We start from the raw sequence: 18,220 nt of genomic DNA on the forward strand, positions 1-18,220 counted from the left end.
AGAAATATTATTTCTCATAATTCTGTGGTTTGGCTTGGTGGCTTTTCTGCTTGTTTCCTTACACTTACTGGCATAGATGCAATCAGATGACAACTGGAATAGTTAGATGGTCCCAGATGGCCTCACTCACATGTCTGGCAGTTGCTGTTGGCTGTTAGTCAGAGCATGTTGGTTCCCCACGTGGCCTCTCATGTCCAATAGGCTAGACCAACTTCCTTACAGCATGGCCATCCCAGGGCAGCATTTTAAGAGGGCAATTTCCATTGCTTGAATAGCAAGTCTCTGCTTGCTTTTGTAGTTGCTGATTTCACAGGGTCAAGCCCAGAGTCACTGCAAGAGGGGACTTAGACTCCACCTTGGTAAGGAAGGAATAGCAAATAATTTGTGGCCATTTTTAATATACCACCAGCCTGGTGGTTGTTTGATCTGCGTCTTGGACTAATATTAGTCCCAGAAAGAGATTCTTTTGGTTTCTTACATTTTCTGTATCATTGATTCCTTCTTTAGTCCAATATAAGAGATGATAAAAGAACTGGAAGTTTCAGGGGTGGGCGGAAAAAGAAAAAAAAATAGAACTGGAAGTATCATATTTGTAGTAAAAATTGGAATGAAGGATAGTAGCTGCTTTTATGTATTTGAAGATCTTTCCTGTGAAGGAAGGACTAGCTCCAACATTTGGAAATGACTAGAAAACAGATTTCTCCTCAATATTAGGAAGGATTGCTCTGTGAGATACTGAGCCTTCTTGAATGCCATCCCTCCCTCACCCTTCTGTGTTGTGGGAAGCGGTAAAGTAGAAGACGGATAATTATGTGCTGGGGCTTTGAAAGGAGGGTTTTCTTCACTAAATGACCTGATGTATGTGATTCCATACCTTAGAAAGAATCTTATTGCTTTTCTGTTGAGATTAGGGGTGAGGATGGGGTGGTATTAGAAAGGGAGAGAATTGCTATGTTTAGACTGTGAGTTACTCTACTGAGAATTTTAATTTTACTTTATTTATAAAAGAAAGACTTATTTTCTGGAAACTTTGAAAGTTGGAATTTACTATTGGCGTGAAAAAAACTTCAATTCGGTACAGTGTCAGGGGGGTACTGAATCTTGAAGATAGGTTTCCTGTGGATCTTCTTGGTTTAAAATGAAAGGAATTAAGTAATAGTTTTAGGATAAGTAAGAAATAAATGTGTACAATGCTCCAGGAGCTATAGGTTAATTAGACAGATTATGCAGTTAGTATAGTTAAAACAGTTTTGGTACTTTGCCCATATCATGTATTTTTGCCCTTCTCAAACATGATTTTGAGATCTAATTTTATAACAAAACCCTAGGCCCAAATGGTGCTATTGTCAGCCGAGAATACTGTGTCAATATCTGATCAGAATGTAAGCCTGTTTCCTTTCTCTTTTTTTTGAGATGAAGTTTCGCTCTGTTGCCCAGGCTGGAGTGCAGTGGTGTGATCTTGGCTCACTGCAACCTCTGCCTCCTGGGTTCAAGTGATTCTCCTGCCTCAGCCTCCCTAGTCGCTGGTATTATAGACGCTCGTCACCATGTCCAGCTAATTTTTGTATTTTTAGTAGAGAAGGGGTTTCACCTTGTTGGCCAGGCTGGTTTCAAACTCCTGACCTCAAATGATCTGCCTGCCTTGGCCTCCCAAAGTGTTGGGATTACAGGTGCGAGCCACTGCGCCCAGCTCCTTTTTCTTTTTTGTGTCTTTCTTTTCTTTGTTGCAGGGAGGAGGAGGTGGAGGCTACCATTTACTCCACTGTAAAGTAGTGTGATGTAGGTGCTGCCCCTGACTTTGTTTAATGTCACCAAGCCAGCCACTTTGGTCAACAGTGTTTTCTATGGAACCTCCCTGATTTCCCATACTTGGTTTTTTAGAAGACCGAGAGTAAGGCGATAAGCTGCAGTACCTACAGTGATTCAGACACAGAGTGGTGTTAGGTTTCTGGTGGGAAACAGAATTGAAGTTACAAATAAATATACTAGCTAAAGCAGAGATTGCTTTCCCGAATGGTGCGTTTACAAGCTGGGAAATTGTGAAAAATATCAACCCGCCAACTGTGTGGCTCATTGGCTCTTCTTCGGGCTTCGATGTTCTTCCTGATAAAAATAATAATTATGTTATTCTGATATGGTTGCCAAGCCGTTCATGCTTCTCACTCTGCTTGTGATTGTAAATGATTCTGCAGCATGAGTTGCTTTGTCTTTGATTTAATGTTTCATAACATTTGAGTGTTATGTTATCTGTGCTAATTTGTTGTTCTCTTCTCTTACTTTTCAGAATGGACTGCTGAATTATGAAGTATTTCAGACCCAATAGTAGAACATCACTCTGCCACTCACTCCTTTATCTCCTACTAGTTATTTAAATTGGACTTTTAATATCCTACCAGCTGCTCTTCAGACACACATGGTGCATTGTTGCCATTCCCCAGATTGCATCTTTGAAACACAGGCTCTTGGTAACCTTCAGCGAACAAAGAGGCAACCTCCCAGATACGTCTGCTGGGAGGGAGTCATCCTGACTGCCCTCTAGCTTTTGCTGGATCTGGATTTGAATTCCATCATGGAGCCTCGCATGGAGTCCTGCCTGGCGCAGGTGTTGCAGAAGGATGTTGGGAAACGATTGCAGGTTGGCCAAGAACTGATAGACTATTTCTCAGATAAACAGAAGTCTGCTGACCTTGAGCATGACCAGACCATGTTAGATAAACTTGTGGATGGGCTTGCTACCTCTTGGGTGAACTCTAGCAATTACAAGGTAAGCTGTGCTTTAGAAGGCACTTTTGTAGGTGGCTGGGCTGCATTGGTAGATCAAAATTGGCCCTTATAAAAATACCTCGTGAGCAGTCAGCATGCTTTCTTGACCTCCAGTCACTCAATCAGGCTGTGGCTTTGGGTTATTTCATTCTGAAGAAAGTAGAGTTTTCTTTGATACTTACTGAAGATCAAATATCCTTACCCTTTAGCTCTTTCAGAGAAGGTCAAGTGAACAGATAAGGGGAGGTTATTTTGTTAGAAAATTTACAAGCATTTGTAGCCTTGAAGTTAATGTGTATATTGTGTCTTGCAGCAAATAGGTCCTGAGACCTTGGTGAGTTGCCCTTTATGAATAACAAATGTCTTCACTGATTTGTTCTGGGGTGTAGAATTGGTATTAGGGTGTGGAACATTTTACTTTCAGGTCACTGTTGTGAAGCTGGCCCATGTACCTGGACAGAAATAGTATAGGTTGTCAAGGACTTTTCTGTGACCTGTGCATAATGGCCTGGCGGATATCCTTCAGGATCTAAAGGTCAAGGCTGTTCATGTGACCATGGCAGGGGGTGGGGGTGGGGGTGGGGCTAGGTCCCATGGGTCAGATGAGTTGTGAAAGTTGACCATTTTACCTTTCAAAGACAGTTTTCATGAATAAAAACTAGATTGGACTTAAAGTGCTGAAGAGGTGGTATACCTCTCTCTGCTCCTTCCCTATCCCCATCCCTTGTTCTCTCTTTTCATTTTCCTGGAGGGTGGCCACTTTGGGTCAAGGTTGAGATGGAAGGAAGAGTGGAAAGTTTGCATGACTGCTAATAGGTGCTATAGACATTGTAAAAGGGGCCTACAGAAATAGAATCTTCTGTGTTTTTTTTATTGCCTCAATCTTTTGAGATTGGTTTGGACATAAAAAGCCACAGGACTCCTTTGCTCTAGTATGTACTCTATTTTCTAAATATGTTAACTGTGCCCCTAGTATTTTACTTACCACTGGATATAAAATTGATCTGTCCTGTCTTTATTTATTTACTTATTTTATTTTTATGTATTTTTTGTTTTGAGACAGAGTCCTACTCTGTCGCCCAGGCTGGAGTACGATGGCCTGATCTCAGCTTACTGCAACCTCTGCCTCCTGGGTTCAAGTGATTCTCAAGCCTCAGTCTCTTAAGTACCTGGGAATACAGGTGCTTGCTACCATACCCAGCTAATTTTTGTATTTTTAGTAGAGATAAGGTTTGATCAGGCTGCTCTTGAACTCCTGACCTGAGATGATCCACCTGCCTTGACCTCCCAAAGTGCTGGGATTACAGGCGTGAACCACCGTACCCGGCCCATTTATTTATTTTTGAGACCAAGTGTTGCTCTGTTGCCCAGGCTGGAGTGCAGTAGCACTATCTCGGCTCACTGCAACCTCCACCTCCTGGGCTCAAGCAGTCCTCCCACCTCAGCCTCCCAAGTAGCTGGAAATACAGATGTGTACCACCATGCTCCACTAATTTTTGTGTTTTTGTTTTGCTACGTTGCCCAGGGTGGTCTTGAACTCCTGGGCTCAAGCAGTCCACCCACCCCAGCCTCCCAAAGTGCCAGGATTACAGGCATGTGCCACCACACGCAGCCTATCTTAACCTGTCTTTAAACTCTGAGCTAAAATTCTATTTCATTCATCTGTTTATTCACTTAGCTGAAGTTATCAATTGCTTCTTATGTGTCTGGCATTGGTACTGGATGGTGGGAGTGTTAAAAGATGAGAGGTGATAGAGTCTGGTCATTACAATTTTGTTCTTTTTTAAAAGTAACTTTAAAAAATTGACAAATAATTTTACATGCTTGGGGTACCTAATGATGTTTTGATGAATATAATTTGTAGTGATCAGGTTAAGGTAATTAGCATATCCGTCATCTCAAATGTTTATCATTTCTTTGTGTTGGGAATGTTTAATATCCTCCTTCTAGCTATTTGGAACTATATTACTGTTAACTCTAGTCATCCTACAGTGGTATAGAACACCAGAGCTTATTCCTCCTATCTAGTTATAATTTTGTATTCTTTAACAACTCTCTTCCTATACACCTCCTTCCTCCTATCCTTCCCAGCTTCTGCTATTCTCTCTTCTACTTTTTGCTTACAAGATCAGCTTTTTTTATGCTTCACATATGAGTGAGAACATGCAGTGTTTAACTTTCTGTTCCTGGCCTATTTCACTTAACATAATGCCGTCTAGTTCCATCCATGTTGCTGTGAAGGACAGGATTTTATTCTTTTTCATGGCTGAATAATATTCCATTGAATATACATACCACATTTGCTTTATCCATTTTTTGTTGTTGGATATGTAGGTTGATTCTTTGCTGTTGTGACTAGTGCTGCAATAAGATGGGGGTGCAGAGCCGGGCGCGGTGGCTCACGCCTGTAATCCCAGCACTTTGGAAGGCCGAGATGGGTGGATCACGAGGTCAAGAGATCGAGACCATCCTGGTCAACATGGTGAAACCCCATCTCTACTAAAAATACAAAATATTAGCTGGGCATGGTGGCGCGTGCCTGTAATCCCAGCTACTCAGGAGGCTGAGGCAGGAGAATTGCCTGAACCCAGGAGGCGGAGGTTGCGGTGAGCCGAGATCGCGCCATTGCACTCCAGCCTGGGTAACAAGAGCGAAACTCCGTCTCAAAAAAAAAAAAAAAAAAAAAGATGGGGGTGCAGATATCTCTTCCATATTCTGATTTTCTTTCATTTGGATAAATTCCCACTAGTAGGATTGCTGAATCATATTGTAGTTCTAGTTACAGTTTTTTGAGGAACCTCCATGCTATTTTCCATAGTTGCTGTACTCGTACTTGTATAAGAGTTCCCTTTTCTCTGCTGCATTCTCATCGGATTTATTATTTTTTTGTCTTTTTGATAATAGACATCCTAACAGGGGTGAGATGATACCTCATTGTGGTTTTGATTTGTATTTCCCTCATGATTAGTGATGTTGAACATTTTTTCATATATATATATATATATATATATATATTTTTTTTTTTTTTTTTTTGAGAGTCTGAGTTTCACTCTTGTTACCCAGGCTGGAGTGCAATGGCATGATCTCGGCTCACCGCAACCTCCGCCTCCTGGGTTCAGGCAATTCTCCTGCCTCAGCCTCCTGAGTAGCTGGGATTACAGGCACGCACCACCATGCCCAGCTAATGTTTTGTATTTTTAGTAGAGACGGGGTTTCACCATGTTGACCAGGATGGTCTCGATCTCTTGACCTCGTGATCCACCTGTCTCGGCCTCCCAAAGTGCTGGGATTATAGGCGTGAGCCACCGCGCCCGGCCATTTTTTCATATATTTATTGGTCATTGGTATGTGTTTGAGAAATGTCTGTTTAGATTATTTTTACATTTTTAAACTTGGCATTTTTTTTTTTTTTTTTTTTTTTTTTTGCTGTTGAGATATTTGAGTTCCTTGTTTATTCTGGATATTAATCCCCTGTCTGGCAGGTCCAATGGTAATGGGTTCTCAGAATTTAACATTAGTGTCACTAAAGTTGATATATGACTCCCCACTGTTAAATTTGACTGGCTCAAACAGAAAAATACCCTGTTGGAGGAATAATTTACTATTCTGTATAATAATTGTCCTATTCTGTAGTTTGTCTTTTTACTCTGTTGTTTCTTTGTTGCACTGAAGCTTTTTAGTTTAACATAATCCCACTTGTTCATTTTTGCTTTTGTTTTTTGTGCTTTTGAGGTCTATCTTTTCCCAGACTAAATAATGTCCTGAAAAATTTCTTAAATGTTTTCATCTAGTCATTTTATTGTTTGGGTCTTACATTTAGGTCCCCATCCACTTACAGTTGATTTTTATATAGAGTGAGAGATGGGGATCCAGTTTCATTCTTTTGTATATGTATATCCAGTTTTCCCACTATCATTTATTGAAGAGACTGGCCTTTCCCCAGTGAGTGTTCTTGGCACGTTTGTCAAAAGTCAGTTGGCCATAGATAAGTGGATTAATTTCTGTGTTCCTATTTTGTTCCATTGGCCTATTTTTATGCCAGTACCAGGCTGTTTTGGTTACTACAGCTTTGTAGTTTACTCTGAGGTCTGTTAGTGTGATTCCTCTAGCTTTTTTCTTTTTGCTCAGGGTTGCTTTGGCTATTCAGGGTCTTTTGTGGCTCCCTACAAATTTTAGGAATTTTTTTTTTCTGTTTCTGTGAAGAATGTCATTGGTGTTTTGATAGAGATGGCATTCAGTCTGTAGATTGCTTGTCATTTTAACTATATTAATTCCTCCAATCCATGAGCATGTGATGTCTTTCTATGTGTTTGTATCCTCTTCAGTTTCTTTCATGAGTGTTTCGTAGTTTTCCTTGTAGTACCTTTCACCTCCTTGGTTAAATTTATTCCTAGTATTTTATTTTATTTTTGGTAGCTGTCATAAATGGAATTGGACCCCCCCCGCACCACCGTTTTTTGTTTTTTTTTGAGATGGAGTCTTACTCTGTCACCCAGGCTGGAGTGCAGTGGTAAGATCTCAGCTCACTGCAACCTCTGCCTCCTAGTTTCAAGTGATTCTCCTGCCTCAGCCTCCTGAGTAGCTGGGACTGCAGGTGCACGCCACCACACCTGGCTAATTTTTGTATTTTTATTAGAGACTGGGTTTCACCATGTTGGCCAGAATGGTTTTGAACTCCTGACCTCAGGTGACGTACCTGCCTCGGCCTCCCAGTGTGCTGGGATTACAGATGTGAGCCACTGTGCCCGGCCAGAATTATCTTCTTGATTTCTTTTTTAGCTAGTTTGTTGTTGGTGTATAGAAGTGCTACTGATTTTTGCATATTTTGTGTCCTGTAATCTTACTCAATTCAGTCATCAGTGGTAAGAGTTTTGGGTAGAATCTTTAGGTTTTTCTGTATATAAGATTATGTCATCTGCAAACAGGGACAATTTTACCTCCTCTTTCCAATTTGGATGTCTTTTATTTCTTTCTCTTGCCTAATTGCTCTGGGAAGGACTTCCAGTACTGTGTTGAATAGAGGGTTAGAGTAGGCATACTTCTTGTGTTTTAGTTCTTAAAAGCTGAAAGCTGGTGGGGCGTGGTGGCCCACGCCTATAATCCCAGCACTTTGGGAGCCCAAAGCAGGTAAATCACGAGGTCAGGAGTTCAAGATCAGCCTGACCAACGTGGTGAAGCCCCATCTCTACTAAATATATAAAAATTAATTGGGTGTGGTGGTGGGTGCCTGTAATCCCAGCTACGTGGGAGGCTAAGTCAGGAAAATTGCTTAAACCTGGGAAGTAGAGGTTGCAGTGAACTGAGGTCGCTCTACTGCACTCCAGCCTGGGCGACAGAGCAAGACTCCATCTCAAAAAAACAAACAAAAAACAAACAAACCTGAAAGCTTTTCCTCATTCAGTCAGATGTTAGCTATGGTTGTTACATTTTTAAGGGCTGTGAAATCACCTTCTGTGTGTTTTTGAGTCACAGCTCCACCACTGTTGCTGTGTGCATATTAGGATGCTTCTGGCTAAGAGTAATTGGAAAGTGACTCAAATGGCCTAAAGTTCTCCAAGGAAATCTAGTATCTCAAATAAATCCAGTAGTAGTTAAGGCAATGTCTAGGGAAGGAGAGTGTCTTCTTGTGCCTTTACTTGGGGAAGGAAACCTTTCTCAGAAGCTCCCCAGCAGACTTTTCTTTCATCACATTTGCCAGAGGGCTTTGCATGCCCACCCCAGTACCACTGGAGAATGAGTGTCTGTGATTGCCTTTGACTGTCATACTTAACCTGTTGGTCTTAAGTCGGGGCCTCCCTTGAGTGAAGCATGTGGCCATGTGAAGGAGGGCGGATACGTGAATGGTATCAGGCTCCTAATAGGAGGAAGGATGTTGGGGATGGGACTAGGGTACCATGGATGTTAAATTAGTAGGTTGGTGAAAAAATAATTGTCTTAAGGAGCTCATAGACTTTGGAGAGGAAACTGATAAGTTACAGTACAGTTTAGTGTAGTGCGTGCAGTAGTGCAAATACACGGAATTCTGTGGGAAGACAGAAGAAAGTAGTAACACTGCCTAAAGGAATTGAGAATTTTGAAGATTGGTCAGTTTTTCCAGAATAGCACTTGCAGGGTTACAAAGGAGTGAAAGATTAAGACTTGACTCTTGGTGAAGTAATTCCTAAGCAAAGACAGATTAGTATGAAGGAAAGTCAGGAAGATGGGGTTTACCACTAACTTGCTTGTAACCATGGACAACTCAGTTAACCTGTTTGTGCAATGCAGATATTAGACTAGATAATCGCTTGGTAGCCCTCAAGCTCCAATATTTTATATAACCTAGTAGAGATGTTTTTTGCACTCAAGGACTATGTCTTATGGTCTGTAAGTTCTCTAAGTGTGGTGAAAAACTGTTAGGGTATGCTTAGTTGGAGAGGCCTTGACGGAGAAGTGGGATTAAATAGCGTTATGAAGAACCAAAACGTGTAAGCTGCAAACGGCTCTGAGACAGTCTCTCTTCCTTTCCTGTTTCTCCCTTTATGGATAGCACTATCTTGGTAGACCGTAGAAGATTTAGTCTCTCTTAAGCTTCTTTACAGAGCACGTTACCCCTGGATCAAGTGTGTTCATGGGCAGGAGGAGACTGTGCTGACAGATAAGGGAAGTTCCTCTCATTTCCTTTGCCTGTCTCCAAAACCTTGGCCTTCGTTGAGGTTTTTATTTCCCCGCCTTGTGTCCTTGAGAGGAGAGCCAGAAAAGATTATTGGATTCAGATTAAGTGACTTCTGTTTCTTTTTCTGGCAGTCTCCTCGTTGTTGCCATCAAGTGACACATCCTCTCAGAGACTGTCCATTCTTCCCAGGTGTTTCTTTCAGTGTTTGTCCTATTGGCTGTAGGAGGTAAATTTCCGTGGTGTAATCTAAAAAGACAGGTGCCACTGTCTTAAGTAGAAAAGCTACAGTTAGCAGCACTAAGCAAAAGCAGAAAATCTTAGGAAAGATTATTTCAAGAAAATTTCTGTGGATTGTTGAGTAACAATGGTGTCTTTGATGTATGTGATTAGTGGCATTTCTTCCTAAATGTGTTTACCTATATGCAAGAGCAACAGAGTATACTGGAAATAATTTAGATTTGCATGTGAAGTGTCTGGATTCCTGTTCTGGCTCTGCCGCTCATATCTTTGAGCAGGTAGATTTCTCTCTGGAACGTATTTCCTTGTCTGTAAAATGGGTCTGATGATATTTACTATGTAGAGGATTCAGAGAGCCCATGTATATAGTGGGCTGTGTAAGCTATATAGTGGGCTATACAAGCCCACCTATAAGGTGCCAGGTAGTGCTTTTAATATGGAGCATGTGGTCAGTAAAAGGAAATTGATGAAAATGTATTTTATTGAGGCAAATTATCATAAAAGCTGAGGAAAGATAACTTTTATGTGGGACTGAGGTTACATGTCTTCTGGTGGCCTTGTCAGTTAGCCTATGCCCTGGAACAGAGGTCTTGGATCTCTTGTAATAAGATTTGAATCCATCAGTTGTGCAGTGTTGATAATAAAGTTCCTGAGTAGAGCAGCAGCTGGCTGGGAAGTCTGTAAGGGGTGAGTTAAAAACCTACTGCTATAAACCAGTCCATTGATTGAGGCCCCCTGTTTTAGGAAGATTTCACTTGTTTGTAAAATTTTTAGCCCTGATACTTTCCCTTGTTTCAGAAAATTAAAATTTAAATAAGGATACATGCAACAGAAGAAGTAATAAATTGAATGTCAAAGCAGAAAGAAAAACAGCTGGAGTGAGAACATGGAGCCAACAATGAGGCTAATGAGTAACAGCTAATGTTTACTAGTAGCTAACATTTATGAAGTGCCATTATGTGCTAGACACTGTTAAGTATTTTGCATGCATTGCCTCATGTAATTATGACATAGATGCCGTATGATAAGCCCTGTGATTATTCTCATTCTTCAACTGGGGACACTGAAGAAACTTGCCTGAGGTTACATGAGTAGAAAGTGTCAGAGGCAGGATTTTAGTCTGAATAGTCTGACTTTAGAACCCACTGCTGATTGTAGCTGAGGTAATAGTTGCATTTATTGGAGCATATAGAAAAGGGTGTAATGATGTACCCCAAAGTTGATTTCTTTAAAGAGACCAAGTTCTGAATGAGAGAGAAGCAACTTACTTTGTACTTTAATAAACAAAAAATATTTAAGATTATATATATATATGTTTATTTTTTGAGACGGAGTCTTACTCCGTCGCCCAGGCTGGAGTGCAGTGGCACGATCTCGGCTTACTGCAATCTCTGACTCCTGGGTTCAAGTGATTCTCCTGCCTCAGCTTCCCGAGTAGCTGAAACTATAGGCGTGCAGCATCACACTGGCTAATGTTTTTTGTATTTTTTATTAGAAACGGGAGTTTACCATACTGGACAGGCTGGTCTCGAACTCCTGACCTCATGATCCCCTCGTCTCGGGCTTCCAAAATGCTGGATTACAAGTGTGAGCCACTGTGACCGGCCAGATGAATGTATTTAAAATAGTTCTTTGGTCCTAGTAGAATCATGACCATATATACTTTTAAAACTTTTTATTTTGGAAAATATCCAGACCTGTAGGAAAATTTCAAAAAACAGTTCAAATAATTTTTATGTGTGATTCACCTGGACCCCAGTGTTAAATCTTTATCACATTTGTCTTGTCATTGTCTCTATTACTATGCTTATTGTAATCATTTGAGACTGTAGACACAGTGCTCCATTGCAATACCTGTGTGTATAGTAGTTCTTAGAAACAAGGTCATTCTTTTATGTAATCTTAGTACAGCTGTCTAAATCAAGATTAAGACTGATAAACTACTAATACCTAATTGATGAGACATATTCAAATTTCACCTGTTTTCATGCTAATGTCCTTTATAGCACAAGCAAAAAATTTTTTAGATTAATGTCCTTTATAGCACAAGAAAAAAAGTCTAAAATTTTTTTAAAATTAAAACAAGTGTTTAAAAATTTTTCATGCTAATGTCCTTTACACCACAAGAAAAAAATTTTTAATTAAAAAAAAATTTGGTTCATGATCCAGTCCTGGAGCACACACTACATGTAGGTCTCATGTCTTTGTAGTTTCCTTTACACTGGAACAGTTCATTGTCAGCCTTTCCTTATTTTTCTTGACTTAATACTTTTGAAGAATTAGGTCAACTTACTGTGTGTAGTCCTTCAGTTTGACATTATTTGATGCCTCCTCCTGGATGAAGTTTGTACGTTTTTGGCAGGAATACCGTAGCTGTGACATATCCTTCTCAGTGCATCACACCAGGAGGCACACGATATCTTTTCCTCCTACATGGTTGAAGAGGTGTTTGCCAGGTTTCTTCAAAAAGTTACTTTTTTTCCCCTCTTTATAATTAATAGGTTTCTTGTGGGGAGATACTCTGAGACTGTATAAATATCCTATTACTCATCAAACGTTAACCTATAGCCTCAGAATCTATTGATGATTCTTGCCTAAAACAGTTATTAACTACTGTGCTGGCTGCCAAAGATGATTTTCTAGTTCACCATTCCTTCTTCATTTATTAGTTAGCTTCATTTTTTTTTTTTTGAGACAGAGTTTCACTCTTGTTGCCCACGCTGGAGTGCAGTGGTGTGATCTTGACTCACCACAATCTCCTCCTCCCAGATTCAAGCAATTCTCCTGCCTTAGTCTCCCAAGTAGCTGGGGTGTTGCAGGCATGTGCTACCATGGCCGGCTAGTTACGTATTTTTTTTTCTTCCTTTTTTTCTTAGAGGAGGGGAAAGGGGTGGGGAGGGGAGGGAGGCAATTTTGTATTTTTAGTAGAGATGGGGTTTCTCCATGTTGGTCAGCCTGGTCTCGAACTCCTGACCTCAGGTGATCCACCCACCTCGGCCTCCCCAAGTGTGGAATTACGGGCGTGAGCCACCGCGCCTGGCAGCTTCATTTGTTTTTGAAATGTATATCTGATATTGGCTTCATATTTTTATGAAATGTATAGTAAGAGTGAAGTGTATATTTTGATAGTTATCCCAAAAAGGAACTACTGTGAAGGAGAAAAAAATGTTTAAAATTAATGTTACTTAGGTACATTTATATTCATACATTGGTTAAGGCAACCTAATAATTTAGTGAGCATGTAATAATGTGATGAAGTTTGGGTTGAGCCTGAAGTAAAAATGGAGTGATGGCTAGCTAAAAAGTTTTCCTAAATATGAAGGGAATATAAAAAGACATGTAATAGCAAAATGACTTCCTGGAGTTAGCAGGGTATTAAAGGACACTTTGCAGGAGGGGAAGAAAAGCAAAACATGCAAATGGAGGACACAGTCTGATTATAAGTGAGATCCAGGTTATTCAGCTATAGACAGAACTCACCAGCTTGAACTGTGGGCTTAGGGGGAATTGTTCAGACAGCATTGGAGTAAAAAGAAAACCAAGCTGGCGGGCTCTACCAAGTTGTCCGTTTAACAGGTTAGGTAGACGGAGAGTCTGTGACAAGGACCATGGTAAGGAATCCAGAGAAATCAGATGAAAATGGCTTAAAGTAGAGACTGGGAGATCAACCTGGAAGAATTATTTGTTACAGCTGCATTTTACGTGGGATTTTGGGGAGGGGCAAAGAGGGAGCTGTTAAAGATAGCTGTCCATTGTGGACCAAATAGATGGGGTTATAAATGGGGAGGAAGTTCTTTGACGACTGGTGGGAATCTCTCTGTGTTTAACCATTCTTAAAAGCTTTGTGGATGAGATGGCCTTTAGGATTCTTTTGGATGAGGGATGAGAGAGAGAGTTGAGCAGGCTCACTGAAGGAGGATGTTCAGGTGTCCTTAATAGCGATAATCTCAAAATTATCTGAGAGATACAAGTGGCCTGGTTGTGCACATTTCCTAGGTGGAGGCGCCCTGAGGGCAATCAGGAGAGACTTCCCTGCAGCACTGTAGTAGGACCTTAGTACTGATTTGCAGGACAATGGAAGCCGTTGAAAGACCTCAGGGAGAGCTGAGACCCAGACACTGCACCGCTTCAGTGGGTGCTGAAGATTGTTTGATAAAGGCATTGTGGACTAGGACTAAGAAGTAATGGAGAAGCAAATTTGAGTAATAGCATTAGGGAGGAGGATGACCTGGTGGTTTTTGGTATTAGTGTGCATATATGAAGGACTGGGATGAATTTGATGATTGTTTGAGATTTCAGGTTTCATGATACAATATATTGGCTGTGGATAGCCTTGATGAAAACGATGTCCAAGTTCTTTTTCTGCGTGGTGCATTTGATTTCTTTTTGATTTAGAGAAGTAATTTTAAAAAATCAAATAATTTTTGGAGAACATTTAGAAAAATAGCCATGGAGATATTTTTGTCTTTGACTTCTTTGGCTGAGAATCTTAAGCTTATGTTCTTTGTGATTTATACATATATCTTGGGAACAACCTTTTTCAAACACATTTCTGGAGGCTGCTTAGTTAGAGGCTTTTTGCAAATGATAATTTTTTTTTGTTTTTATTGCAGTAAAAGTGATACATATGTACTTAGTGCGTAAACAGAAACATATCTTTACAAAGTTGTAGGAAAAAAAATTAAAATCACTCAGTCTTTTGCCCTGAGAGAATTATCTTATTGTTTATACCCGTAGAAAAAAGATGGAAAGAATATTTATGTAAGACCAATCGTGCTATATTGTCAGCTGTTTAAGTTAAACATATGTCATGATCGTCTTAGCAGTGAGTAAGTTATATCACTTATAAGATGATTTAAAACATTTTTAATGTGATACTCTCTTCTGTACATGTGTAGCTATCATTCCTTTTTCTGTTCTTGGTTGCTAACATCCAAATGGTTTCTCATCTTTCAGCCATAGCGCCACTGCACTGAATATCCCTGTACATACATGTTTCTGCCATCTTGTGCACCTCTGTGTTGGAAGTTTGGAAGGTAGAATTGCTGGTTCAGAGTTTATCAGATTGCCCACCTGTTCGTGTTGCAGGAGTGCCTCCTGATTACTCCTGGGTGTTACCATTTCTTGATAACTAGGTCCAATAGTCCTAGCAACATGCAGATCTCCCACTGTGTGTTGGAGACTATTTCTTCTGCTTCTAATCTTTCAGATAAAAGCACATTTTAAGAGGAAATAAGGTAAATATAATAGTTTTATTTTTGTTGACCTCATTTCCCCCTTAACTGATTGATAACAGTTGTCTGTCTGAGGTGTATTAAGCATTAGCAGAGCAGGAGATGCCCATATGCAGAAGGAGGAAGGCCTCGTACCTCAACGACATTCACATTGAAATAGATCTATTTGGATCTGTTTGTTGTTGCTTGATCCAATTATCTTTTTTTCCTCCACAAAATAGTATTGTTTTATCTCCCAAGAGAGTTGTAAGAAAAAAAACACCAAAATCCATTTTTTTAAAAATAGTCCACTCTTTTTTCCAAGTGCTTTCACACCTACTATAACCTAATTAATATCAGGTCATTTTAACTGGGCTAAATTGGGAGGTGGGATATAATAATGTTAAACACATCATAGCATTTTTCTCCACCCCCCCCGGGAGGTGGAGTCTCGCTCTGTAGCCCAGGCTGGAGTGCAGTGGTGCGGCCTCAGCTCATTGCAACCTCTGCCTCCTGGGTTCAAGGGATTCTTCTGCCTCAGTCTTCTGGGTAGCTGGGACTACAGGTGTGCGCCACCACACCTGGCTAATTTTTGTATTTTTAGTAGAGGTGGGTTTTCATCATGTTGGCCAGGCTGGTCTTGAACTCCTGGCCTCAGGTGATCCGCCTGCCTTAGCCTCCCAAAGTGCTGGGGTTACAGGTGTGAGCCACCACTTCTGGCCTATAGTGGTATGTTTTTGTTGGGCAGTTAGGGTAAGTATGTGATCTTATTTGATTCTCCATATGATTCTACCCTAAAGAATGTTTTTCAAAAAACATCTTTGTAAAGAAAATGATGGTCAGTAATCTTTCTGATCATTGGAGGGCAGTCAGATGGATGGGCATGTCACTGGCCAGTGTGGTGGTTGAGATCACTCTGGTGACAGCACTGGGGACTTGGTGGTGAGAATCGGGTTTCTGTCTGCCTTGTGGCTGCATTCTTGGTTGAAGGCCCCTTTTCAGTGTTGTATCCATGTTCTTTATGATGCCAACTCATATCTTGCAGCTCCACTACCAGAAGACTGAGTTTCTCTTTTCCCAGCTTGGTGTAAAACAACCACAAATCCCCAGGCAATCCCTGGCCCATGCATTGTGGCTGGGGAGACATGGCTGTGCACGAAAATGTTCGCTCCCACTCATGTCAAGGGACAGGGCAAGGAGTACCAGGTCTCCTAAAAGAAATGGGGCTTGGCTGGGAGGCAGATGTCCCACATGTCACCACTGGGGAAATCATGAACTTTAGATTGCTTGGGGGAGGCCTCAGGGGACTAGTGGGAAGCCTCAGGCATTGGGATCAGAGGTCAGGGTTTGCATCACAGCTCTCTACTTATGATTTGTGTGGATTTAGACATGCCATTGAGCTTTCATTTCCTGTCCATAAGAGGAGACTACTGCATATTTCATGGAGACCCGAGGCATGCCCAGGCACTGCACAGTGCTTGGCGTGATACGTCTTTGTGTTTGTACTTTACTTCATTTATTTTCTCTTCTGATGATCCTTCATTATTTGGGTTTTTAGCTGTGTCTCCAAGCAAGACCTTTTACAGCTTTCCCGACCTCTTTAAATCCAGGATTTATCCTTAGTGATTATACTATATTTTGTAATTCTACTACCAAAGGACCAGTATTTTTATGGGCATGATGCCATTTTTTTCTGTATATTAAAAATATGAAGTTTGAATTCTTTAGGTATTCATATGTGCAAGGGATTTATATTCTGCTTTAGGACTTCAGATAAACACTTATCATATAACCTGTCTTGTTTAAAACCATCACTGAGTATAGTGTAGGGAATGGGAGTTAAACTAGTGAAGTTGAGCTTTTTTTTTTTTTTTTTGAGATGGTATCTTGCTCTGTCCTCCAGGCTAGAGTGCAGTGGTGCAACCTCTGCCTGCTGGGCTCAAGCAGTTCTCCTGCCTCAGCCTCCCGAGTAGCTGGGATTGTGGGCGCATGCCGATATACCTGGCTAATTCTTGTATTTTTAGTAGAGACAGGGTTTCACTGTGCTGACAAGGCTAATCTCAGACCTCCTGACTTCAGGCCATCCACCTGACCCAGCCTCCCAAAGTGCTGAGATTACAGGTGTGAGCCACCACCCCAGCGATGTTGAGTTTCTTATGTTTATTCATCACATATTTTTCAAAGAGGCAGTTTGGGCTCTTCTGTTAGAAGTCCCAAATGGAGGAGTTTTAAAATGAGAAAGGAAGGGGAGATATTAAGGAAATTAAGAGGAGGATGTGGTAGGGGGGTTAGGAAAGGGAAAGCTCCAGGCCCAATTTCCAGCCCTGCCCTGGATCCAGACAGGAGGATGTTCTGGGGATGGGGGGAGGGTGGAATTCCCTGCACACCTTACCTCTTAAGGTTCAGATCTGTTCTCTTAAGGCCAGATCTTTCTTTCCCTGGGATACTTTATTTTAGCCAGGATCGATTTGCTTGGTCATGCTACTTTGAGAAATGTATGTTCAGAGCAGCTGGGAGAAAGCTGTGCGCTTCACAGTACATATTACATGGGGGCTGTGTGTATGCTACCAACCTAGGCCTCAGGGGCTTCAACGTGCAGCTCCTCATATAAAATGAACAAGGAGGATTTAGACTTACAGGGCCCCAAACTACAGGTGGATGTGGGAACGATGGGAACACATTCATGCATACTCAGGACAGTTGCCAATAGGTGGCTTTTTTTTTTTTTAATTCATATTGTGCATAGTTTAGTTTAAGAAAACCTTGTGCCTATGCATAAAGAAAAATCTGGTAAGGCTTATGCCAAACTATTAATAGAGTATTTTTTAAGGGGGATGGAGAGAATTATTGAGATTACTACTTTGTAAGTTTTTTATTGTTGGAAATTTTTTTTTTTTTTCTTTTTTGAGACGGAGTTTCACTCATGTTACCCAGGCAGGAGTGCAATGGCGTGATCTCGGCTCACCGCAACCTCCGCCTCCTGGGTTCAGGCAATTCTCCTGCCTCAGCCTCCTGAGTAGCTGGGATTACAGGCACGCACCACCATGCCCAGCTAATTTTTTATATTTTTAGTAGAGACGGGGTTTCACCGTGTTAACCAGGATGGTCTCGATCTCTTGACCTTGTGATCCACCCGCCTCGGCCTCCCAACGTACTGGGATTACAGGCTTGAGCCACCGCGCCCAGCCGGAAAATTTTTAAATAATACAACTAGGATTTAAAATTTTTCTTCCTTTTTAAAGAATAAGGACTGGGTATGGTATCTCACACCTGTAATCCCAGCACTTTTGGAGGCTGAGATGGGTGGATCACTTGAGTTCAGGCACGTGAGACTGCCCTGACCAACATGGTGAAG

The 18,220-nt window shown here is 41.1% G+C and overlaps 1 protein-coding gene across 27 annotated transcripts in view; it reads left to right on the plus strand.

The window, feature by feature from the left end:
- The first annotated feature begins 2,129 nt into the window (after positions 1-2,129).
- The window catches only part of CLASP1 (cytoplasmic linker associated protein 1), a 246,053-nt gene continuing 229,962 nt past the window's right edge, over positions 2,130-18,220 (plus strand). For 2 of the 27 annotated variants that reach the window (XM_032250584.1, XM_032250590.1), the window contains exon 1: positions 2,138-2,764. In XM_032250584.1, coding sequence (XP_032106475.1) covers positions 2,570-2,764 — 195 coding nt within the window. In that variant the 5' untranslated portion in view covers positions 2,138-2,569. Of the gene's footprint in view, positions 2,765-18,220 lie in introns of all 27 variants that reach the window. The other 25 variants (XM_032250586.1, XM_032250588.1, XM_032250593.1 and 22 more) reach the window with 20 other exon arrangements.

This window comes from Sapajus apella, unplaced genomic scaffold (assembly GCF_009761245.1).
Source record: "Sapajus apella isolate SASKATOON/1434 unplaced genomic scaffold, GSC_monkey_1.0 scaffold72, whole genome shotgun sequence".
NCBI classification, from domain to species: Eukaryota; Metazoa; Chordata; class Mammalia; order Primates; family Cebidae; genus Sapajus; species Sapajus apella.